Source organism: Microtus oregoni, unplaced genomic scaffold (genome assembly GCF_018167655.1).
Source record: "Microtus oregoni isolate MIOR12 unplaced genomic scaffold, Mior012 000071F_ref0000514, whole genome shotgun sequence".
Classification (NCBI taxonomy): Eukaryota; Metazoa; Chordata; class Mammalia; order Rodentia; family Cricetidae; genus Microtus; species Microtus oregoni.
Window position 1 is genome coordinate 401,128 of NW_024543978.1, and position 25,073 is coordinate 426,200.

Consider the following 25,073-nt stretch of genomic DNA (forward strand, 5'->3'; position numbering starts at 1 on the left):
CCCAATTCTTTTGTCATTATCCTAAAAGATACACCAAACTAATGGATGTGGATTTTCCTCCAAAGGAATGCTTTATTGACAAGTTTCCTGTTATTCCTGAAGGAAGATACATCATTGACCTGCACTCCTGTCGCCTCTTCACACAACTGTTTTAACCCTGGAAGAAAAGACATCACGATGTCTCTTCTTCAACTCCCCAGTTCCTCACCTTTCCTTGTTTTGTATGGTATAGTACTCTAAGGGTGTCCGAAGAAACCAAGGTACTTGATAATCAAAGGATACATTACACCATATCAAACCAGACAAGAAAATGGAAAGACCCCACCTCACCTCAGGAGTGCAGAGATATGCACACAACAAAGTCTTTGCCCTGCTAAGAGCCACTAAGGCACAGTGCTGCCCCTCCCTCCAGACCATGCCTCCCAACAGCTAGGGCCCTGGCGTTGAGAGGATGTAGAATGTGGCAATTGGAGGCAGGAGAAGGAAACTTAGAAAGAAATCTTTGTAGCTCCTGAGAAAAGATGACAGCAGAGTTCTGGCTGAATGAAAACCACATCCCCTGGGTGACCTGCAGGGTGGGTTCTGCCTCTCATTTATTCTTTGTGTCATGGGCGGGCAGGCAGGCAGGTACTACGGACCAGAGCCCTGCTCGCTGTCAGCAGAGCAACACTATGCAGGGTACATGTCATTAAAATGCCAGAGACTGAGGCTTTTTTCCTTCTCTCTGCCCTCCTCACCCACAGCACAAGAGCCTTGTGGGCCAGACTGGAAAGCTACTGGGAAATATCATTCTTCAAAAGAACCAAGTTTTGCATACCAGGAGAAAGTGTTAGAGAAATAAAATGTACTAACTGGTACTGGCAGAGTATGAGATGGGACAGAGATAAAACTCTACATAGTACCCATAACCCATTAAAGACTCCTCATTTATAGGGATATAAAAGACTATAAACAAATAAAGCATAAGGCAATGTAAGGCTTGAATGCAAAGAAATATTCAATAATGAGGCTAAAGTTGTTTTGCCTCACTTTTTTCTATTTAATTTTTGAAAAGTCCATCACATTTAAAAAATAGTGGATTTGCTTCGGTCACAGCCAGGTTGTTCTCTAAGAATGAAGCGGTTGTTTGTTTCCTTTCTGGGGCCTCAGAAAATAAGAGAACTCTCTCATTTCTCAAATGATGCAGTATGATCTTCTGAGCTATGGGGAGGAGGGCAGGCAATACCCCTGACAACTCTTCCCTCAGCATCCTGGTGAGACCGCAAAAAGAACGTGGGCCCCTGTCCACTTCCTGTGGCCCTGGAAAGGACAGCGCAGTGATCTGCTTCATCTATGAACTGCAGTGTAAAATATTTATACACAAGACTGTTCTCTAATTCATGCCAAGGCAGCAGCCACATCTGCACGTAGATGGGTATGACTGTCTTCAAAACCAGCTCTTCACTGGCCCTGGCCGGTTGCTCTGTCATGCAGAGTTGCAGCTGTGATGATGAGGGTGTGCTTCTGTATTCTGTGGATGATAAGCTAGGACGAGCTTAGAAAGGGGCATGATCCGGTAATGGCTGGTCACCACTTCCAGGTGAGGAAGGGAGGTTATCGCTGCCATTCTCTCTGCTACCCACAACCTTAGACTATAGAAAAAACAGAGAAAGTAAACACAACAGAAAACAGAACAGGTCCAGGGACCATGTTCCACTCTCTACACAGGTTTATGCAACATGAACACCGGTCAGCAATGAAAAGAAATGAGTCAATGACATACAACAGTCTGTATGGGTTTCCTAAGAATTATACATTGTGGTGTTTAGAAAAACATTCATACTGTGTGGTTCCACTAGATTGATTACATTCTGTATACTAAGAAACAAGTATCTGGGGGAAAGAGCTGGAGAGATGGCTGATTGATCAAAAGTATTTGTTACCCTTGGAAAGGATTCAGGTTCAGTTCCCAACACCCACATGGTGGCCCACAACTGCCTTTTTCTGACCTCCACAAGACCAGGCACGTATAAAGTACATATACACACTTACAAGCAAAACACAATTTTTTTTGAGACAGGGTATATTTTATATCAATATATGTCCTGGAATTTTCTATGTAGACCAGTCTGGCCTAGAATTCACAGAGATTTGCCTGCTCCTGCCTCCCAGCTGCTGGGATAAAACATTCTGCTTTTGTGTGCATAGTATATATGAGTGCATGTGGACACAAAAGGTTGATATTAGATATTTTTCTTCACATTATTTACTAAAGCAGATTATCTCAATGAACCCTGAGTTGAGTGACTTAGCTAATCTCGCTAGGTAGCTTGTTCTAAAGACACCTTGGTGCTAATTCCAGAATTTTGTGGGATTATAGGCGGGCTACCACATCTATCTGAATTTTCATGTTAGGGATCTAGGTTTCCAGTTATTGGGCCATCAAGAATGGCCTCAGCAGGTAAAGTTTCTTGCCACTGAACCTGACCACCTGAGTAAAAGGAGAGACAGATTTGCTTCTGACCTCCACGTGTATGCCAAGGCATACATACACACCCTCCCCCAAATACATTTTACAAGAAAGAACTAAATTTGAGTTATCACTCTTGTGCTGCAAGTGTTTTACCCACTGAGGAGTCATCTCTACAACCTAAGAGACATTCTTGAAAGGATAAAATTATAGAGATGAAGAACAGATTAGGAGATGGCAAGGCCAAGAAAAAGATGGGCATGACCACTGAGGCACTGATGAATAAGTTTTAGCTGGGTTTGATGGTTACAATTATAATCCTAGAACTCAGGAGGCAGAGGCAGGTGAACTGAGTTCAAGACCAGCCTAGTCTACATAGTAAATTCCAGGCCAGCCAGGACTGTTATACAATGAGACCCTGTCTCAAAATTAAAAAATCAGAAACAAACAAAAACACACTGTTTTGTATCCAGAGACTTTACCCAAGTTCTGTAGTATGTTATTACTGCAGGAACAACATGAAAGGTACAAAAGACCTCTACAGGAGTTCCTGTAATAACAGTCCTCAGTAATGAAGAAGTTGATTCAGTAGATCACACCCATGCTTCAAGAAAACAGACAGCCCAGGAAGTTACCTTTATGGTCCCTACTCGGTCTTCAAAAGACTTGAAGGTTGCAGAGTTCCTTTAAAGAGATAAGGGAGATAATGGCGTGAAAAGGTGTTTTGTTACCTCACCCTCCTCAAGTTGAAGTACCTAGGGCTAGGACTACGCCCACCTTCTAAACTCTCCCCATGAAAATGGGACACAACAGAAAGGAGACTCTGCAGACTCTACATAGGGTAATTTTGCAGACTCTACACACTCTGCAGACTCTACACACTCTGCAGACTCTACACACCCTGCAGACTCTACACAGGGTAATTTTGAGTGTTTTACGGTTGGGAGATGTTCCAACCGTACATTTACATTTAAGAGTACTGTAAACCCCTGACTACAGTGTGCAGGATCCCTGCTCTAATCTAAGCAGACAGCCCTGATTAAGCTCAGATGCAGCTCAGTGGGGTCCTCAAGCACTGAAAAAATAAAAGACATTCTTGGGTGTCCCCATTATCATAAATCATGCAGTCAGTTCCCACATTTTAGGAAATCACTGGAATCAACACACCCAGAGTGCAAGTAAGCATCAACCTAAGAAAACCACCTCTTGGTCATATTATCATCTAGTTATTTTTTCTTCCTTTTCTTTTTTGTGTTGGGATGAGAAGTCTTGGAGTCCTTCAAGTATATCTTCAGACAAACCACATAAAAGGAAAATCACACTTTTGGAATAATAGAGGGTAGGAAGACAGAGGAGAAAGGTCTTCACACACTAAGACACAACAATTTTCCTAACAAGGATGGACTTTGCTGAGGCATTATGCTTGGTCAAACAGGTGGGAAGCAACAGACTATACTAGAGATGGTCCTGCTGGGCTGAGAATGAGGTCTCCAGAGATCCATGTGCCAGCCTTGCTAACCCTCCCTGCTGAAACCACAGGCACCCAGAGCTAGAGCCTGCAAAGCTAAGTCTGGGTCAAAGGTTCACAAAATGGTTCTCCTCTGGAGGCCTCAAAAGAAGTTTCCTTCCCATGAGCTCTTCCTTGCCAGCCAACAGACAGTCTTTAGCTGAGAGGAAGCTGCCAGGAAAATGAAGACACATGGATTGCGGGGGACAAAGAAGTACAAGGTATGACTGGTATTGCTGCCCACCCCCACCCAGAGACATTTCTGGAGAAATGGAAGCAGGAATACATTACCTCATGGTCGGCATACTTATCGAGTGGCGGATGGAGTAGCTGCTGCTTGGAAGCATGGTGAAAGCAGAGAAGGAAGCAAGAATTAGCCTGTGGCGCCAGACCAGCCCACACTTGCCAGCTTAGATCATATAAGAGGAGGCAAGACTCTCCCAGCACCAGAGTGAGCTACGGACCCTCTCTCTCTTCCAGCTCCAAGGGTTTCTAATGCTGGCTTTGCTGAGCAGTGTGGCACTGATCAGGAAGAGCATTAAAACGGGAAAACTGAAACTGGCAGGGCATACCTTTAGTCCTACCACTAGGAAGGCAGAGGCAGGCAAATCTCTGAATTCAAGTCCAGCCTGCACATAACAGGATTGAGAACACAAGGTGCAGGGTTGGTATTTCCTCCAATGTGCAAATGCTTATTCTCAGGCATAAACTTAGGTATGGACATTTACCACTAACGTTAGGTCAGTCACTTTTACTGACCCAGAAATATGCAGTCCAGTCAGGTCCAGATGAGGCGCTCATAGGGGATAGTCATATAGACCATGCCTTATGAGCAAGTAGCTGCCTACTAGTACCATCCTGAGGCAAAGGGGGCTTCCACTGTACTGGCTTTCCTACTTTCACCCAGCAAAGCCTCCCATAGGCCTACCGGAGTCCACCTTGCCCTAATACAGGTGTGTCCATTGTCATGTCCAACGTCACCTTACCTAAAGGAGTGTGAGAACGAATGAGCCCTGAAAGATAGCAGCAGGAGAAAAGAAGAAAGACAGCATTATTAAGCAAGGGAGGCCAATACCATACAAGACCCCCAACAGAAGCCCTATGTCCCTCTGTTCAAAATCTGGAAGGTTAAGTAGGGTTAGCATGTGAGAAGACACTCTGTGGATGACTCTTTAGTGCTTAAACTGATAGGAACAGCAGAATACATAGCTCCATCCTGACTCCACAAAAAGCAAATAAGAAATCTGGCAATCATGTGGTTCATGGCACTGTATTTCTGAGCACTGTTACATGTATAATAATACAATTACAGGTTAAAGGACAGAGAGCAAAGACAGGTCTAAAGAAAATACCTGAGACATAAGTAGCCCAGTGAGTAAAGACTTGAGATATGACACAGTGAGCCAGCCAGGCTGGGTCAACACTTCATGTCCACGGAGCACCTTGCATTCTCTGAAAGCTAAACAGGAACCCAAGCACCATAAGATGACCTAGAACATACTAGAGGCTTAGCACTAAGGTTCTAGGCTGCATCACAAAGGCCAACCTAGAACATGCAAGTCCAAGGGCTGCTGCTTACCAGGTAGAACATAGCTGGCGACTCCTCCCCCTCTACACTGCTGGACTCTATGAGTGGTCTTGAGCAGAGGCTACTCCCAACACAGAAGGAGCCACTGAAGAACGCACTCATCACTCTGTAGGTTTAAGTAGGATCATCAAGCCTACTTCCTACTTCCAGTTTCCCATCTCAAGTGGAGGGTATATCAGAGGTGCCTGGAACTTCAATGGCTCTAGGACTGGTCCACCATGGACAGAGACATCCATCTGCTCCTCCTAAACTCATGATATTTCCTGAGGCCAATGGGCATTCTCAAGAAACTATTAGCATGATAAGCCCAGGCCTCAGAAACCACTGTGATTATTTGTGAGATGATGGAACTCTGCTATGGACCAGAGAGATCAGAGTTCATAACACTAATACGAACAACAACAAATATGTTCTCTTCCACAGGGGAAGACACACAGTAAACAGGAAGCCCTTTGGGCACTGTGAAAACAACACCACCACCCAACTGGAGAGAACCAGCTTCACTGACCTTGTTCTGAAAACCCTCCTGATCACTGTGGTTGGTCCACACAAGCCAGAACAGTGAGACCAGACAATGCTATGCCAGTATTACTGCCACAGGAGCACTGCTAACTGCCTGCCATAGTCCTAAGGCTACATACCACGGGGTCAATAGCAAATCCCAGTTCTCTGAAAAGAAAATAGAAACTTTATTTCTTTTCCAACAAGGAGAAGAAATAACACAGGATCATGATTTATGCTCCCAAAGAAAGGCAGGCCATATAAAAAAACAGCTCAATCAAGATAGCTAAACATAGCTTTTAATTCCAGCAATTCAGAGGCAGAGGCAGGCGGCTCTCCATAACTTTTAAGACCAGCCTGGTCTACAGAGCAAGTTCCAGGACAGCCAGGGCTACACAGAGAAACCCTGTCTCCAAAAAACAAAAAACAAACAAAAAAACCAAAAAGATGCCTAAACAGGTTAGACATGGTATCCAATACTTCAGTACAATACTTAGGAGATCTCTGTGGGTTTGAGACCAGTCTGATCCACAAGAGTGAGTTCAAGGCCAGATAAGTATACACTGTGAGATTCTATCTCAAAGAAAGAAAAAAAGATGGCTCAAGAGCCACTTCCATCAACACTAACACCCTATCAGGTATCTACCGAGAATGCTCTGAACACACTAAAAAAGGAGTAAGAGCTCAGAGTACCTCATACCTATAATCCCCACATTTAGAAAGCTGATGGAGTAGAATTACCATGAGTTCAAGACCAGCTTGGATTGCAGAGTGAGGAACTATCTCAAAAGGACAACAAAAATGCTAACACACACACACACACACACACAGAGTGAGAACACCTTAAACGAGCAAGCAACCTATTTTTCAGGAAGAACAGGATGGTAGTTCCTGGGAGTTGGCCAGGATACCAGTGGTATAACCAGCAACTACCCACCACTAGACATAGCACCACCTCATCGTTCAAGAAGTCCCAAACTGATCCTAAGGACAACATGTCACCTGCCCTAACAGACACCCCATTCCATCATGACTCCAAGGCCACATCACTGCTTTGCAAAAGAGCTACAGGGAAAAAAAGACTAGTGACCTTTCTTTCCCCAAGGAATAAATAAACTGCCAAAGACAAACAACGGAAGTCAGAGGAATTCCCACAAACAAGTCTATAGGTAGATTGGCAGGTTATCATGGGGGTCCCTATGTTATGTGTCTGAACCCTTGACTTGAAACAGGTTTCCACTTGAAACTGCTTACCTCATGTCTCCAAGCTTCCTACTGATGGCAGAGCCCATGGTAGACAAGGCAGCAGATGTCTTCTGTCCTGCCTGTGAAAGGGTTTCTTGAGTCTTCTTGTAGCTGGGAAAAAGACACACCACTTAGATTAACTACATACAAAGCAAGGGCAGCAATGGTTCATCACCAAAGAAACCAAGTGTGTAGAGAACACCCATGGGAAAACCAGGGTAAACACTCACTGGGTGGTGGGGGCCATGCTCCCTGGGCCTCTACAGTGATGATCTACTCCAGTTCCTCAACTTCCAGTTCATCTAAACCTGATCTGAGACTTTGCCATTCTCTTGTTTTCTTATGGTACTTCTGACTGCTCAGGGAGCCAAAAACTGCCGGCCACAAAGAAAACAGAGCACAGACATGCTGGCCCTGGCAGCACTTCGGGCAGGTAATACTGCAGCAGCAAACAAAGTTCTCAGCTTCTGATCAAGCCAATTCAAGCTCAAAGTTTCCCCTTCCAATTCCCACATAAATAGTCTTCTGAGAAAAGAAGGCACAAGCTGAAGAGCATTCATGAAGGATGTCCCCAGTTTGGGTTAGCACCTGTGCAGTGCCTTCATTACACTGAAGAGCCCTCTGATTTCCAGCACTTTCTACACAATATCCTTCCAGAATGTGAACATCCCTTGCTCATGCTCCCTCTACTGTGCATGGGCAGCCGTGGCCCGCAGCAAAGACCACCAGTCCCATCTCCCCCCACTCCCTATGTTGCTTATTCACATATACACACATCGCACTGAGACACGACTCTACAGCCTTAACCCAATGGGATGAATGTCATTATGGTCAGAGATACTAAGGAGTTCATCATAAGAATCTTGCTTCCCCTGCAGAGCAAGTTCCAGAACAGGCTCCAAAGCTACAGAGAAAACCCTGTCTCAACGCCTCCCCCAAAAAGAATATTGCTTCCCTGTTGGCTCTGCTACCACATAAAAGACACAGCAGTCTCAGAAACAAAGACCATAACCAAATAACCAAATGCCTCATTCAAAACCTTTAGGTCATAGCTCCCCATTGAATGGAGCTGGGGAACTTGAAGCTGAGCCAGGAGTAGATCAAGACTCGTGAGGCTGCTCAGTATCACCATGGCTACCTAAAGAACTTCTCTCCAACATACCTGGCAAAGCTTGAAGTTAGGGTATCAGTAACTGGCTTTCCAAACCCTTCCTGGCCCTAACTCCTATAGGAGGTCTGGTAAGAGCACCTGCCAACCCACAGGTTAAAGACAGGACTGATGACCCACAAAGGCCCTGCAGCCTCCTCCTGAGCCTACACAAACCCAAGTTACATAGCACTTTCCTACCAAAGCCAGGGAAGTGAGAAGCAAGATTTCTGTAAGTATACTTCACTGAAAACAAAGTATTTCTTTAAAACATCAAGTTCAAGGTGATTAAGGACTGCAGCATTTATTTGCAGAAATATAAATTCTGTAGGAGAGACCCAGCCAATCAACTTGCTAGCAGGGGGCGGGGTCCCCCAAGGATATTTTTTACTTATAAAGATTGTGGGCTTGCTCCCAACTGCCTCTTCTGCTTTCCTGTTCTCCTCAGGGACCTGTGATTCTGTAAGTCTATTTCCCCATTAAAGCTGTATATATTATTACAGTCTGTCTACATTCATTTACACTGCTACAAAATTCAAAGTAACTACAACCTAGAAAGGGGGGGAGCAGCAGAAAAAAGGCAGAGGCAGAGAGAAAGAGAGAAACACAAACATATTCCAGTCAGTCAGTCATGATAGCACAGCCTATGATCCCAGCACTTGGGAGGCTAAAGAACAATGAAAAGTCTGAAGCCAGACTAAACTGCATAGCAAAACCTTATTTCAAAAAAGGAGGCAAAAGAGGAAGGAAGAGAGGGAGGGAAGGAAGGCATGTCATAAGGTCATCACCCAGATCCATCGCTGCAGGCAAACTACCCAGACAAACCTACTCCTTGGCAATCTGGGAATCATTACATGTCATGCATATTGGGGAAGCTAAGCTCAGAAAGTGATAGCTAGAAATCAGAGACAGACAACTAGAGAGCACTGTACTGTGCTGCTTGAGACTTAGACCTCTTAGAACGCTGGTTCTCAACCTTTAGTTCAAGACTACTTTTGGAGGGGCTGGAGAGATGGCTCAGAGGTTAAGAGCATTGCCTGCTCTTCCAAAGGTCCTGAGTTCAATTCCCAGCAACCACATGGTGGTTCACAACCATCCGTAATGAGGTCTGGTGCCCTCTCCTGGCCTGCAGGCATACACACAGACAGAATATTGGATACATAATAAATAAATAAATATTTAAAAAAAAAAAAAAAGACTACTTTTGGAGGGCCTTTTCACAGGAGTCTTGTCCCAGATATTCTGCATATCAGATAATTACATTATGATTCAGAACAGTAGCAAAATTACAGGTATGGTATCAACAAAAATAATTTTATGGTTGGGGGTCACCAACATTAGGAAGGTTAGAAACCACTGTCTTAGAACAACATAGAGGGTTGGAGAGATGGCTGAGGTTAAGAGGTTAACTGCCCTTCCAGAGGTCCTGAGTTCAATTCCTAGCAACCATATGATAGCTCAAAACCACCTATAATGAGAGCTGATGCCCTCTTGTGGCATGCAAGCATACATGCAACAGGCAGAGCACCCTATACACAATAAATAAACCTTTTAAAAAAAAAAAACCCAGAACAAGCTGGTGATGGAGGGACACACCTTTAATCTCAGCACTCAAAGAAGCAGAGGCAGGTGGATTTCTGTGAGCTTGAAGCCAGTTTGGTTGGTCTACAGAGTAAGTTCCAGGACAACCAGAGCTACACAGAGAAACCCTGTCTCGAAAAACAGAACAAACAAAAAGACTAAAATGAAGAAGGTGGAGGAGGAGGAGGAGGAGGACGACAACGACGAAGAAGAACCTAGAACAGGCACGAGTCTGTCAGCAATTGTGGATGTACTTTCCTTGCCCTTTCAGAGTCTTCCTTTTGAAGCTAACCTCATTTTCTTAGGCTTACCAGAGGATACCATTCCCTGTCCACAGTAACTAATTCTCATAATATTCGCACCTGGGCAACCTTGTTAGGCTGCAAAATTAGAAGCAGGGGCTTCTCTGTCAACTTACCCTGATTGACACTAACTGTAGCCCAAAGAACTCAAAGTAAAACATGAACCAACTAGTAACTACACAGTTAAGTGGTACACTATACCTATAAAAAGAAAGCAATAAAGTTTCATGGCCCTCAGAATATGGATGCTCCTTATACACAAATGACTGTGCTGTGTAAGTGCAGTACAACTTTCCCATGGCTATACACAGAGGGGCAGACACTCATGCCTAATGAGCCCCATGTTGTTCCAGTCCTCCAGCATGCTACTGGCTAAAAGGAAAATACAAACACATGGGTCAAGAAGGTCAGGAAGCTTGTATATATGACCTTCCTCTGTGAAAATGTTAGGCAGAGTCAATCCTGCCAGCAATCCAGTTCCTAAATTCTGGTCAAGGCAGGCACTAGCTTCTTCTTCTGGAAAACACCAAATGGCAGATGACGCTGGTGCAATGGGAGGACTGGGAGGACCGGGAGGACCGGGAGGACCGGGAGGACCCGGGGGCCCAGGATTAGGAGGATTCAACAGTGGTTGTGGTTGAGGCTGAGGCCGAGGCACAGGGCTCGCAGAGGTAAAGCCGAAGACAAGGAATGGATCCCCATCACCAAGCTGGGCGGCCTGGTTAAGGACACGAAGATCAAGTCCGTAGAAGAGATCTACCTCTTCTCCCTGCCCATTAAGGAATCGGAGATTATTGATTCTTTTTTTTTTCTGGGAGCATCCCTAAAGGATGAGGTTCTGAAGATCATGCCAGGGCAGAAGCAGACTAGGGCAGCCCAGCAGACCAGGTTCAAGGCTTTTGTTGCTACTGGGGACTACAACGGTCATGTTGGTCTCAGTGTTAAGTGTTCCAAGGAGGTAGCCAGTGCCATCCGAGGGGCCATCTTGACCAAGCTTTCCATTGTCCCTGTGTGAAGAGGCTACTGGGGGAACAAGATTGGCAAGTCCCACACTGCCACAAAGTGACAGGCTGCTGTGGCTCTGTTTGTGCACCTCATCCCTGCCCCCAGAGGCACTGTCACAGTCTCTGTTCTGTGCCCAAGAAGCTACTGCTGATGGCTGGTATTGATGACTGCTACACATCAGCCAGGGGCTGCACTGCCACCCTCGGCAACTTTGCCAAGGCCACCTTTGATGACCCCCGACCTCTGGAAAGAGACTGTGTTCACCAAGTCTCCTTATCAGGAATTCACTGACCATCTTGTGAAAACCCACACCAGAGTCTCTGTTCAGAGGACCCAGGCTCCAGCTGTGGTCATAAGATAAGGGTTTTTATACAAGAAAAATAAAAATTGAATCAAATCTGTTTTAAAAAAAAAGATAGGCACTAACCAAGCAGAGGATAAGAAGAAGTGGCATCTTTAGTCCTATTCCCATTACCCTGATTTCTCAATGCAGAATGCCTCCATCTTAGGAATCACTGCTGACAGCTCTCCCCCGAAAAGATGGGGCAAAACCCCAGAAAGCCTCTGCCAGAGGAAGTTGGAATGGATGTTTAATAAACTACACTTCCACACAAAACCATAGATTTCTCTGGGAGATATAGAATCCCATGTATTTGTTGTGAGTTCTTTGAGATGGCATACCAGACAACTCTATGTCAGGCAATTTTTCGAACACAATGAATATACATTTCTCACAAGACTACCTTCACATTGAATCTGCATTATGAGCCTGTCTGCCTGTCTAGGTCTCTAGCAAAACAGATGACAGTGTCTACACCTAGGGAATATATGATTCCAGCAAACTGTCCAGTTCAGTCCTAAAGATAATTGTCAGTACCCATAGGAAAGCTAATGTTGAACCAAAGAAAACCAGAGCTTTCTATACCTGATTGCTTCCCATATGACACCAGACCTTAAGGCCCTTCATACAAAGGAAACTAAGGAGGTCCCCAGACACCTTTAAAATAAGCTCATCATAGCCGGGCGGTGGTGGCGCACGCCTTTAATCCCAGCACTCGGGAGGCAGAGGCAGGTGGATCTCTGTGAGTTCGAGACCAGCCTGGTCTACAGAGCTAGTACCAGTAGTTCCAGGACAGGCTCCAAAGCCACAGAGAAACCCTGTCTCGAAAAAGCAAAAAAAAAAAAAAAAAAGATAAGCTCATCAGAATTTCCTTCAGGTCAAACATGGAAAGATTTCTCCCCTAAGTGTTAAAGTAACCATGTCATCTCATCATTTCCTTCTAAAAGGACTATTCTCTGGCAGTCAAATCCTGCCAGAAACCATCTCTTGAAGTCTGATTAAATTATGCATCAATCCAGCAAAGATATTATAATCAGACTAGTACATGGGTAGATGACATCATTACCTAGATTAAGGATCCCCAAACAACAGACGTCACTAAACTGAACTTTGACAGACATACAAGGGCCCTCCTCAAATAACTTATGCTCCCCTGATATTTTATGAGGCTGACAGTGCAGCTCCTCCAGACCACAGAACTTCATGAACCCGCCAACATGTGACACCATTACTCCCATCCAAGAGTCTCTCACACACCAACAGCTGGAGGTGACTCTGGGGTAGAGCGCAGGAAGACAAGCACAAAAATCTACCACCACCAACAGGTCAAATGACATCAATCACCATGTCAATGCCACAAGTCAGGGTATATTTGATATTCAAAGACAGTGCCCACTCACGTCAGGAACCTCATATAAGCAGGCAGAGAATTTTAAGCATGGTCTGGTGACTGAGTAGATTTCTTAACTACTGTACTCTATCCTTCAGGTGTTTAAAACATCCTTTAATTATTAAGTTGGGAAGAGAACAATAGCCAGCAAGCACTGAAAGACAGTTTGTGCCAAAGATGCACAGCTTCCCTGTCCCAGCAAGACGGAGAGAAGAGAGAGGAAGGACACTGACAGCATGGGCACTCACAGGTCAGACTGGGTCACTTTCTCATTCCACTCTCCAAGTTTCTCAGACGTTTTCACATAGCTAGAAACAGAAAGTCTGTGATGAATATCTGGAACGATTCCAACCCAGGCTGCAGGCTGCATGTAAGTAAGACTCCAAGAAGACAGAAGACTCCTGCTGTGCAGCCCACCCAAACAGTCTAGAGCCACTACCACACCTGTGTGTAGGCCCAGGGCTAGCTAGGACTCTATAAGACAGAGATGAGCATGCTCTCTTCCAATCACAATACAGGAGCACCTGGTCGTTTAAGAGCAAAAGGCTCCTGGGAAGGGCACAGCCCATGGTCCCTGCCTGCCTGACAGGTAAAAGACCGGACCCAAAGTCCTCAATACCCTACTACAGAAACGGGATTTCTAGAGGTGAAATTTACAAAGTATAAATGTTTGCTTCTTTAGTAAAAAGCTTCTGGAGACGTCCACAAAGCAATGCTGTAACAGGAGAAACATGGACATAAACATGGTAAACTCTCACCAGATTCTGATAGCTCAGTGACATGTGAGACTGGTACCCATGTCTAAGGACTTCATTGGTTCTCTGAAGAATTTGGACCCAGGGGAAACATTTTCTACTTGGACACCTAGCTAATTCCATGCTCCTTTTCAAACACATGTAGATTTCACCCTCTGAGTAAACACAGGCACAGTCCCTAAGAACTCAAGTCTTCTGGTCACCTATTCCCAGCAGTCTCATTTAATACTGACTGTTGTAGAGCATCTCATTCCCCAGCACTCATACACCCCATCCACAAGAAAGAGAGGCACTTCCTTAGCCAAAGGAACATCCCCACTGTGCCACAGTGGGAGTGGTACCTACGCAGTAGAGACCTGCACATCATGCCAGCTCCTAGACAGGTTCTGCTTCAGCTCCCCTAAAGGAGAAAGGCCCAGCCTCCTTTTCAGCTCTCCACAGTGCCTCTCTTTAGCTGCCAGGACCTGGCGCAGAGTGACAATTTCTTCTTCCACCTGTAAAAGAAGCAGGGCTGGGGATATAGCTCAGTTGGTAGAGTGCTTGCTTGTGTATATGAGGCCAAATTAGAATCCCAGCACCACAAGAAAAAAAAAAAAGTAGTTGACATAAGAGGCTATGACTACTACAGGAAGTGACCATTAAACATCCTTACCCATGTTATAATGAGACTTTCTTAGAAGTTTTCACCTACAGAAACAGTTTGTCTTTAAAAAAAAAAAAAAAAAAAGCATCCCCAATGGCAGCTCCTCTGCCTTTAACAGGCATCAGCACCCAACTGCTAGTCAGTTGTTCTCCAGGACTGCCAACCACTCTTCCCATTTTCCCTAAGTCTCAAGACAACCAAACGAGCCCTAGCAGAGCGTGTGCTCTCTCTGCGCTCTCTCTGTTTGAAGACAGGGTTTCTCTGTGTAGCCCTGGCCTTCAGAACTCAATGTAGAGATCCACCTGTCTCTGCCTCTCAAGTGCTGGGGATTATAGGCATGTGCCACCACTTCCCAGCAAGAAAGAGTCTTAATAAGAAGAACCTGAACTTTTTTTTTTTTTGGTTTTTCGAGACAGGGTTTCTCTGTGGCTTTGGAGCCTGTCCTGAAACTAGCTCTGTAGACCAGGCTGGTCTCGAACTCACAGAGATCCACCTGCCTCTGCCTCCCAAGTGCTGGGATTAAAGGCGTGCGCCACCACCGCCAGGCTCTGAACTTCTAAAAGAAAAGTAACTTCTGTAAAGAAAACTTTGAAGCTTTCCCACAACAGAATGTGTTCCCAATATTTTTAGTCCCAGTATAAACAGCTATACTGAAAACGAATTTTTCAGTCAAGCATGATGAAAAATTATAGTCCCAGGAAACAAATCATCCTTGACCCTGCTTAGGGGATGAGACCCCTTATCAAAAAGATAATAAAAAGAAAAATGAGCTGGGTGTTGGTGGCGCATACCTTTAATCCCAGTACTCGGGTGGAGAGGCTATCAGAACTCTGTGAGTGAGTTTGAGGCCAGCATGGTCTACAGAGTGAGTTACAGTACAGTCAGAGCTGTTAAAGAGAAAACTGTCTTGAAAAAAAAAGAAAAAGAAACAAAAGTAAATATGGTGCCACTTGCCCATGATCCCAGCACTCAGAAGAGAGGGTTATGAATTGAGACCAACCTCAAACAAACTAAAACTAAAAAGAGCCAGTGGATACAGATTCATGAGGTCTTAGAAATGACTTTCAAGTGTGAGTATCTGCAAACAGTATACTTGGAGGGGCTGGAGAGATGGCTCAGAGGTTAAGAGCATTGCCTGCTCTTCCAAAGGTCCTGAGTTCAATTCCCAGCAACCACATGGATTCCCAGCAATCACAACCATCTGTAATGGGGTCTGGTGCCCTCTTCTGGCCTGCAGGCATACACACAGACAGAATACTGTATACATAATAAATAAATAAGTATTTTAAAAAAAAAAAACAGTACACTTGGAGACATTATTGTGTAGACATCGTCTTCATGGAGCACCTAGTATTTCCAGACAGACAGAGGTGGTGAAATGAGATCAGGCCCTGTCTCCTCTAACAGGTGATTCAAGTCCACACTTTAGAACTAGGCACATACAAAGAGATAACCCAGCAGACAGAGAACAGGTAACACCCCAGCAATACAGGTCACAGGATAAATTGTTCTACTTTCAGTACAACCCAAAAGGATTCATGATTACCCCAGAACAGGAAATAAAACCAAGGCACCTTAGCAAGCTCAGCCCGGAGCTCTTCTTCCTCCACCTCTGTCAGGCCCTCTACAGCTGGGGTCCGGGGGGCCACACCTGGGTCGACAGGGACATCAGTCATGAAATCAGACAGCACACCTTTGTTAGGAGAATTCAGGTTGATATCTGTCAGAGACAAAAATTGAAGTCAAGAAGTGTCAAGTTGTTACTCTACTAGGAAAAATGCAAGAATAGAAGGAAATAGGTGGCCAAAAAAGGCAGGAGAACAATGGAAACTAGAAATACCTCTAAAAGCATAAGATGATCTGAGGATTGGATGCAGAACAGCTACTTCTTGGGCACTTGAGATGCAAACCCAATACCACCTGCACTGCTAGAGTACAAGAAACACTAGCTAAGGCAGCCAAACCATAGTTCTCGTTTCCCTTGTGAAATACTACCATCTACAGCAGGAAACCCTACTTCAAAGAAAGCAGTCCAATCTAATAAATCTTTGAATTTTGGGTTTGTTTGTTTTTTTTTTTTTTGAGTGAAGAAAGTAAATATAGCGTTATTACTTTCCGAAATTCAACTCAGGGAAGGCTAAAGGTTACATGCATGGAATACATGCTTGTCATCCAGCCCCAGGAAGGAATCGGCAAAACAAAAATCACCTTTAATTCCATCCTTGATCCTCTCACAAACAGGAGACTGCCATATGTACAAAGATAGGAAAAAGTACATTCTTCCACACACCTCTAATACTAATTCTTCAAATTCTTGCAGTCACCATCTTTACTTCACATCAGCACATCTTCCTATCTGCACAAATATCTTGGAAGGGACCACATAAAGCAAGCCATTCTTTTCGAGCATGGTGGCCTCACATCTATAATCCTAGCACCCAGAGGGCAGAGGCAGGCAAACCTCTGTGAGTTTAAGGCCAGCCTGGTCAAACGCACAGACTAGAAAGAAAAATATCCTTAATCACACATAAGTTTGTCAACTACACAAATTCTAAAATCTACTAAATATAAATTGAAAACATTAAAAAACTAGATGTTCTACTCAGCAGTAACATCTTTTTTTAAAGGTTTTGTTTGTTTTTTTGAGACAAAGTTTTTCTAAAGTAGCTCTGGCTGTCTGTCTGGGATCTCACTCTGTAGATCAGACTGGCCTCAAAGATCCACCTGCCTCTGTCTTCCTAGTACTGGGATTAAAGGAGTGCACCACCATGGCCCAACTCTTTTTTTTTTTTTTTAAGTAACTGACTTTGTTTGTTTCATGCAAGTAGCTTATGAAATTTTATTTATTTATGGAACAGGAGAGGTTGCTCAGTGGCTAAGAGCACTTGTTGCTCTTCCAAAGACTTTAGTTCAATTCCTAGCACCCACACAGTAGCTCACAACCACCTGTCACTTCAGTTCCCAAGGGTCCAATGTCCTCTTCTGACCTCCACAGGCAGCAGGCACACAAGGTATACAGACATACACAGACAAAATACAAACCTAAGATAAAAATAAATATTTTGATTTTAGATTTTGAGGCTAACCTGGTTACAGAGCTAGAGCCAGGTCAGGGCTACACAGAGAAACCCTGTCTGGAAAAACAAACAAAAAAACATGTCTTCTCACATGACTCTTAACTTGTGTCAGGTTGACATGGAAACTAGCCAGCACACAAAGGAACCAAATTTTGTGTTTACTATCTATTGAGGATGCCAGTGGTTTCAAATTTGTGCTCTCTTCCTCTCCCCGCTCATCTCTTTGTTTTCCTTTTCATCCTGGTGCCAGGCTAGAACCTCGGTCTCACACCAATTAGGGAAAGGTTTTTACCACCGTTGTGTAAATTATTTCCTCTGAAATGCAAAGACTTCATCCTGCAGGGAAAGCTCCTTCAGCAGGAAGGCAAACAACTCAAAAGCTTCAGGAAATCCTTGAAACCTACTAGATTTACTAAGGCCCTCCCTGCCAGAATCAACAATAAAAGCTGAAAGTCCCTCAGAGACAAGTGAAACTTAGCTGCAAAGAAGATTCTCAGGGGAGAAAGGTTGCAAAGAAAACTCTTGAGACAAGGGCAGCTGCCTGGAATAAGCAGTAATCAGGACAAAGCTGGAAAAGATTTAGACTAACTGAGGCTCCTGGAAAGAAAACTCCATGAGAATGCCCAAAGCTCAATGAATTTGCAAACACCCATCAAAGTAGGAAAACATCCAGAGTGTCCAGCATGTATAAGAACCCAGAATTTCTGCCTGGGAGTCGGGGAAAGGAGATTCGCCTTTAATCCCAGCAATTTGGAATGCAGAGGCAGGTGGATCTCTGAGTTTGAGGCCAGCATGGTCTACAGAGCGACTTCCAGGACAGCCAAAGGAACACAGAGAAACTGTCTCAAAGAACAAAACAACAACAACAAAAATATTCTAATGCTTAGGCAATGTGTCGGTGCAGGTTAAACTGGAGAAAAGCTTTTTGAGTTTAGCTAATGTAAGCGTGAGTAAGCACCCCCACTTGTATACCATCTTCTTAAGATTTTAGTCTGAGCCTGAGCCACACTTCTCAGTGTCTGTTTTGGCAACAGATCTGTTCTGGGTGTGCCCTGATTCACTCTACCCTTCTCCCGTGAGGCAACCTCTTAAGTAAGTAACAGTGGCGTTACCACCCAAGGGGCGCTGCTCTAAACACAAGGATGGTTGCACCGCCCCTTCCCTGTAGAGAGCCGCCCACAACACCTCGGCTAGAGTCCAACACCAGATGGGGTATTCCCAGGGGCCCGGAGAAAGATAGAGGGCCGCAAGTGGCGGGAGGCACAGGGAGAATGTCTGGAGTTAGCAAACTCTAGGAACCGGCAGGGCGCCGATAAAGGCCGCTACAGGGCGATCCCAGGGGAGACCCAGGCGCCGTGGCAAGACAGAACCCACACCACGACCATCAGGAGCCTTGAGGTCAAGGGCCTGTCGGCCGAAGAGAGACCGTGAATCGGACCCGCAGAGGCTGAGAGGACCGAGGGGCCGAGCCGCGACTGCCGGAATGCGACGCAGCCCATGCCCTTCTGCTGGTACCTTGGCTGGCGGAGTCCATATTCGGGTGACAGCTGCACCGTAGCTGGCGTCGGAGCGAGGATCGTAAGCCCTGCAGGAGCCAAGGTCTGGAACCAGGCAGCCGCGTACACGCGAGCCCGTGGAACTGTCGGGCCGCAGCAGTATTACGTAATCAGCGCCGCGCCGCCTTACTTCCGCTTGGGCTTGGGCCCCGCCTTCTTCCCGGCCCTCGCTCAAGTGGTGTCCAATGAGAACGTCCTCTGGCCTTACGTGAGACTAATCATTCAATTTTAGAGCTCCAAACTACGGCGAAGCGGGAAGTAATTCTTCCAGGCTGGTTTAGCCAGTGAGATTCCTGGGTAAAAAGGCCAGAGCAGCCGAAGCTCGAGGGACGGTTCGTTTTTTTTTTTTTTTTTCCACAGTGCGCTTCACCCCATCATGTCCTCGGCTACCCACGAGCCCCTCAACCGAGCACCTCGGCGGGTCAAACTCAGGCCTGTTCACCCCCCAGCCCGCAGTCAACCTCTCCCTGCCTCCGAGAATTTCTTTTAGTTTTGATTTTGATTTTTGAGACAGCTGACTACGTGGACAAAGATGACCTTGAATTTAACGACCCTAGTGCTAGGATTACAGGAGTAAGCTATCACAGCCGATTTACACCGTACTGGGGGATCGAGAATCCAGAACTTAATGCATGCTAAGCAAGCACTCTACGAATTAAGTTGTATTTGCAGCCTCTTTATGAAGACATTTTTATTGTCTGGGGGTTGCAGTAAAAATAGAGAAAACGCGATTCATCCTCTTGCCCTGCAGGCGCCGCTCTCTCCAGACGGAGGCGTCTGGTACTGGAAGAGTTCACAGAGCCCCGAACACAGCAGGGGCCGGTGGACCCTCCCAGTAACTGAAGCCCAGTCCTGTGCACGTACCCAAGTGTTTTCTCTCTTTTCACAGCGCTGACGCCTCCTCCCAGTTTTCAGGTGAGCAAACTGAGGCTAAAGTAATTTTCCAAAGATCCCTCCAGAGTTTTGACGTTCTTGTGGTGTTAGTGTGTCAACACTAACAGGAGAAAGTTCCTCCAACTTCAGATGAGGGAGCTGTGACCACTGGGCAGCTGTCTACTCTCACGGTTTCTTTTGGCCTTTAGTTTCCTGGAAGAAAGGTCCTTAAATGATATCCCCCCCCCCTTCCAGAACTGAGTCTCCTACAAAGTTGAACTTCCCTGTGAGCAGCTTTCTGGAAGTTCCTGGGAGCTTCCCATTGTCCCTCCGTTCTCTGGCTCTTCTCCCTACAGGTGTCTTCTTGCACAGGACTGGGTGCTTCACTGATTATGACAGTATCCTGTTCAGGGATATCCATTAATATATCTTCTCCATTTACTGTCTTGATTAACCCAGCCTGGTCGTGCCCTGTCCACAGGGCAGGAAATGGCGTGAACAGTCAGCAGTCTCTACTCCATATAATGAGTACAGGACAGATGGTGGTGAGCTGAAGACTTGCTCTGCTTTGCAGGGTTTTGTTTGTTTGTTTGTTTTGTTTTGTGGGGGTCGGAGGAGGTTGAGACAAGGTTTTTCTGTATAACGCTGTCCTGGAACTCCCTCCATAGAACAGGCTGTCCTCAAACTCACAGAGATCCATCTGCCCATCTCCCAAATGCTGGGATTAAAGGCATGTACCACCATGCCCATCTTTTCCTTTTCATTCTTTTTTGTTTGTTTGTTTTGGTTTTTTGTTTTTCGAGACAGGGTTTCTCTGTGTTGCTTTGGAGTCTATCCTGGAACTAGCTCTTGTAAACCAGGCTGGTCTCAAACTCACAGAGATCCGCCTGCCTCTGCTTCCCAAGTACTGGGATTAAAGGCATGCGCCACCACCGCCTGGCTGCTTTTCATTCTTGAGCCATGAACAAGGCCCAGACCTAACCCAGGTCTGGCCCAAGTAACAAGCAATCATTCAGGATCTCTGGGATCCAGGCTACCCTGTGGGCTATTACTCTGAGTCTATGGTCCCTCTATGGATCTCTCTTCATAGAACGGAAATGAGAAGGGGGCACTGTAACTGCTGAGATCTGCTAGCAAGGAGGTCCTACAAGTGTCAGTAGTGGCTGGTACTCTCCTTACTTTCTTTTTTCTTTTCTCTCTCTCTCTCTCTCTCTCTCTCTCTCTCTCTCTCTCTTGCTTTTACAAATAGGGTTTCTCTGTTTATCTTCAGCTGTCCTGGAACTCATTCTGTAGAGCGGACTGGCCCTGAAACTCACAGGGATCTGCCTGCCTCTGTCTCTTGAGTGCTGGGATTAAAGGCGTGTGCCACCACCGCCCAGCTAGTATTTTCCTTTCACTAGGAACTACTTGAATATTTGGTTGGTGTCCTCTTCTCAGGAGCTACCCTGCAGTCCAAGCCATGTGAAAGGCACCTCCTGTAGCCCCACAGCCTCCCTGGCCTCCCACTATCAGACATCACATTACCAAAAATTGGGTCAGGTTTCACCTTTACATTCCTTCAAGAACCAGACACAGGCATTCATGTGTGGAAGGAAGAGAAAGGAGAGAAGTGGCGGAGAAGAGAAAAAAAAGTGAAGACAAGTACAGTCCAATATATACTTGCCCACTCTCTCAGACACCAAAATCCCCAGTCGGGCCAGCTTTTCTGTAGGGGTGTAAGGAGAGGAACAGTTGATGGGAGCTGAAAGGTGTAAACTGCCCAAATTCGTGAGTCCCATAAACAATAGCTACAGTCCCCAGGGCAATTGAAAGTCCTCAGGCTCCAGTGGGCTGCAGTGTGTTGCCTCCAAGTTTTTGAGGTGCTTGCGAGCCAGGAACAGTGCAAGCTGCCGGCGCCGCCGGGCACTCAGGCCTTGACCCACAAGCCAGGGGAAAGTAGGTCCGTGTGGCCCCCAGGCCTCAGCATCATCCATCTCCTCCTGGCGGCGCTCACGATAAGAACGCAGCATTGCCAAGCACCACTCCTCATCAACGCGGTAGCGCGCGTAGAATGCAGCTTCTTGAGCCAAGTTGCTGGTGCGCAGCCAACGGGTTACCACCGTGCTGCCCTCGCGGGCCATCACAGACGGGTATCGGTGCTGTAGCAGGCGCAAGAGCAGCTCATTGCCACGGTTACCTTCCACATCGCCCTCCCCTGGACAGGATGGCAGAGTAGCTACATGGTTCGAGGTGCTGACAACATCATCTTGGGTGCGTCTGAGCAACAGAACTGGGCCTGGGTAGCAGCATAACTGCTCGGCAACATTGAGATTGAAGTGCTCCCTTACAGTGCGTACCACCAACCCCTTCCAACTGTGGGGCATGACCTTCAGCGCTAGTGGCACCAGATCATCAAAGGTGGCATCCAACACCAGTGCACCTAGTTCTGGGTAAGTCATAGCGGCCCAGGTGGCTGTGAAGCCTCCAATAGACCAGCCATAAACCACGACATGTGCTGGCGGGAAGTTCAGGCGGTGCAATGCATACTTGATGACCACATCCATTGCATTTGCATCATGTTGAGGAAAAGGTGCTCCTGTGCTGCCCCCGAAACCAGGGTGGTTCCAACCTAACACTGAGTATCCAGCCTCCAGAGGTGCGGACAGACAGCCCATCTCATAGAAGCCAGCATTGCCTTCACAACATATAACCAGTCGCAGGCCACGGCCATGGCTGCCTGGATGCTTGCGACGATCCATGAACATCGTGTCAATCTCATTGCCATCGCAAGCCACCAGCTTGGCACGCCGCCCACGGTAGCGCTCCACTAGGCGTTCTTGGCCCTGCTGCAGTAGAGGCAATAGCGCGCGCGTCATCAAAAACATAGATCCAGGGTATACAAGCCAGCGGCCCAGGGAATGGGCCAGCGCATAGCTGGCGAGTTGGCTGGGCAGCTCACGGATCTGCTGAAGGAGGCACTGTGCTTGGCTCCGAGCCCCACGTGGAGACCTGGTGAGTGTGTCCGCGCCCAGTGCTGCATCATGTAGCAGCCACACACCTGCTGCAGCTGCAGCACATGTCAAGGCTCGATGACTGCTGCCAGAGCCGGCGGCATGCACGTCATCCCAGCGGAAGTCCACCGGCCAGCCGCGGAAATTGTAAGTGTAGTTCGCTGTCAAGTAGATCTTGAACACGTGCACTAGTGCCTTCACAAAGCAGATGACACACATGGGCAGTGAAGCTCTGCCCTGTTCCTGCTAGCCCCAAGGCCAGAAGGCCCAGTCCAGGTAGTGAAATAGCAGCAGGAGACGCAGGCCGGGCCCAGCCGGCGGCTGCGGGAGCAGGCGCCAAGCACGGCTTTCTGTTAGCATTACTCCTCTTGGTTAGCCCCAATGGCCATTGTGACCTGTGCCTTCCAGGGCTAAGGGATATCTGTATCACTCTCAGTTTTGTGAGTCATTGTTGCTGGGGAAAGTGACACTCGGGTAATGGGCTCATAAAGGGTTTTAAGGCTTGGTGTATCTCAGGTTCTGTTCCACACCCTGGGACAAAACCTTAAGACCTCACAGGAGCTGCCTACCATGTTTCTAGCACCTTTAGCTTCTCCCGCCTCCTCCACTGAAGATAGGAAACCAAAAAGGCTAGAAATGAACAGCCTTGACTTCTTCCTTTTGAGGGGAAGAGAGAATTAAGCAAAAGGGATTTCCCACACCTGGGCCAAACTTCTCATGGGTAACACACTCTTAACCCCTCCTTAGACCTTGGGGTTCGTTGGTTTACATTTCCCTGCAAATATCTAGGTTAGAACAGAGCTGCCATTGGAGTTAGGTGTGTTTTCTCATAGTCTTACGCCTGCAGCTCCACACTTACCTTCCCTGGAAGGAGCTAAGGGTGGACTAGGAACATCTTCCCACAACACACATACACTCACTCACTCACACACACACTCATACACACACACAAACACTCATACACACATACATACACACACATACACACACATATAAACACACACATACATACATACACACACACTCACACAAATACTCACACACATACATACACACACACATACACACACTCATACACACACACACTCAGACACTCATCGACACACTCACACACACACTCACCACACACACCTTTTCTGAATCCTCCTTTCATTGGGCCAACAGCAGCCATCACCTCCAGGTGGGTCCTGCCTAGCTGTGGTTCCTCTTTTTCAACCCCAGGTTGAGCATCTCTCTCCCACTTGAACCAACCCACAAACTGTGCCTTCCTCTTTTCTAGAGGGTTCTTGTGGGTGAGTTCCCCTTTTTCTCCTGCACTGAAGGTGGCCAACCCACCTGAGGGTCAGATTGAGCTGGGGAGAGCATACCGCAGTGCTCAGGAACTCTTAGCGGACAAATGCAAAAAGCACAGAAATTCAGTCAGATCCTCTGAGCCCAGAAGCCAGGACTCCTTGAGAGACCTCAGGCTTTTAAGGACAGTTTTCTGGCCTAAGCGACCATTCTCTGCTCTCCTGTTCTACTTTTGAATTAAGGCACTGACCGCCCAAGGCAACTCCATAGCTTCAGGATTCAGCTGAGGAATGTTGTTGTTCATAAAACAGAGGAGTAGGACTGTCAATAAAATTCCCATCCCTATGCCAAACACAGATAAAATGCCTAATATCCTTTCAAAGTTCATTTTTTTTTTTTTTTTTTTTGGTTTTTCGAGACAGGGTTTCTCTGTAGCTTTGGTGCCTGTCCTGGAACTAGCTCTTGTAGACCAGGCTGGCCTCGAACTCCCAGAGATCCGCCTGCCTCTGCCTCCCGAGTGCTGGGATTAAAGGCGTGTGCCACCACCGCCCGGCTCAAAGTTCAATTTAAACAACAAAATTGTATGTGTCTCTCTCTCTGTGGGTGTGGGCGTGTCTGTGTTTGTGTGTGTTTTTGAGATAGGGTCTCAATGTGTAATTCCAACTAGCTTCAAGTCACAGTCCTCCTGTCTCAGGTGTGAGTGCTGGGGTTCTAGCTGTGGTCCCCATGACATTACTTTCAGGACAGTATTTACTAAAATACATGAGGTAGTCAACACTTCTTTGTAAAAGTAGACTTTCTGTTCAATGATTTTGCCCAGCTATTGGCTCATAT

The 25,073-nt window shown here is 46.4% G+C and overlaps 2 protein-coding genes across 9 annotated transcripts; both read right to left on the minus strand.

Annotated features, from left to right (window-relative positions):
- Window positions 1-48: 48 nt before the first annotated feature.
- Tpd52l2 (TPD52 like 2) lies at window positions 49-19,196 on the minus strand. Of its 8 annotated transcripts, none has more exons than XM_041641770.1 (9): window positions 19,046-19,196; window positions 16,028-16,173; window positions 14,156-14,304; window positions 13,304-13,363; window positions 7,300-7,401; window positions 4,943-4,969; window positions 4,248-4,289; window positions 3,085-3,133; window positions 49-157 (listed from the first exon to the last, which is right to left on the minus strand). In XM_041641770.1, exons 1-9 carry the CDS (start codon window positions 19,062-19,064, stop codon window positions 152-154), a joined length of 600 nt encoding a protein of 199 aa, XP_041497704.1. In that variant the 5' UTR covers window positions 19,065-19,196; the 3' UTR covers window positions 49-151. The 8 variants fall into 8 exon arrangements, with proteins under 8 accessions (XP_041497704.1, XP_041497698.1, XP_041497700.1 ...); XM_041641764.1 differs by having other exon boundaries at window positions 49-1,631; XM_041641766.1 differs by lacking the exon at window positions 13,304-13,363 and having other exon boundaries at window positions 49-1,631.
- Window positions 19,197-21,746: 2,550 nt separating this feature from the next.
- On the minus strand, window positions 21,747-23,168 carry Abhd16b (abhydrolase domain containing 16B). Its single transcript, XM_041641920.1, has one exon. It carries the CDS (start codon window positions 23,166-23,168, stop codon window positions 21,747-21,749), a length of 1,422 nt encoding a protein of 473 aa, XP_041497854.1.
- Between the last annotated feature and the right edge of the window lie 1,905 nt (window positions 23,169-25,073).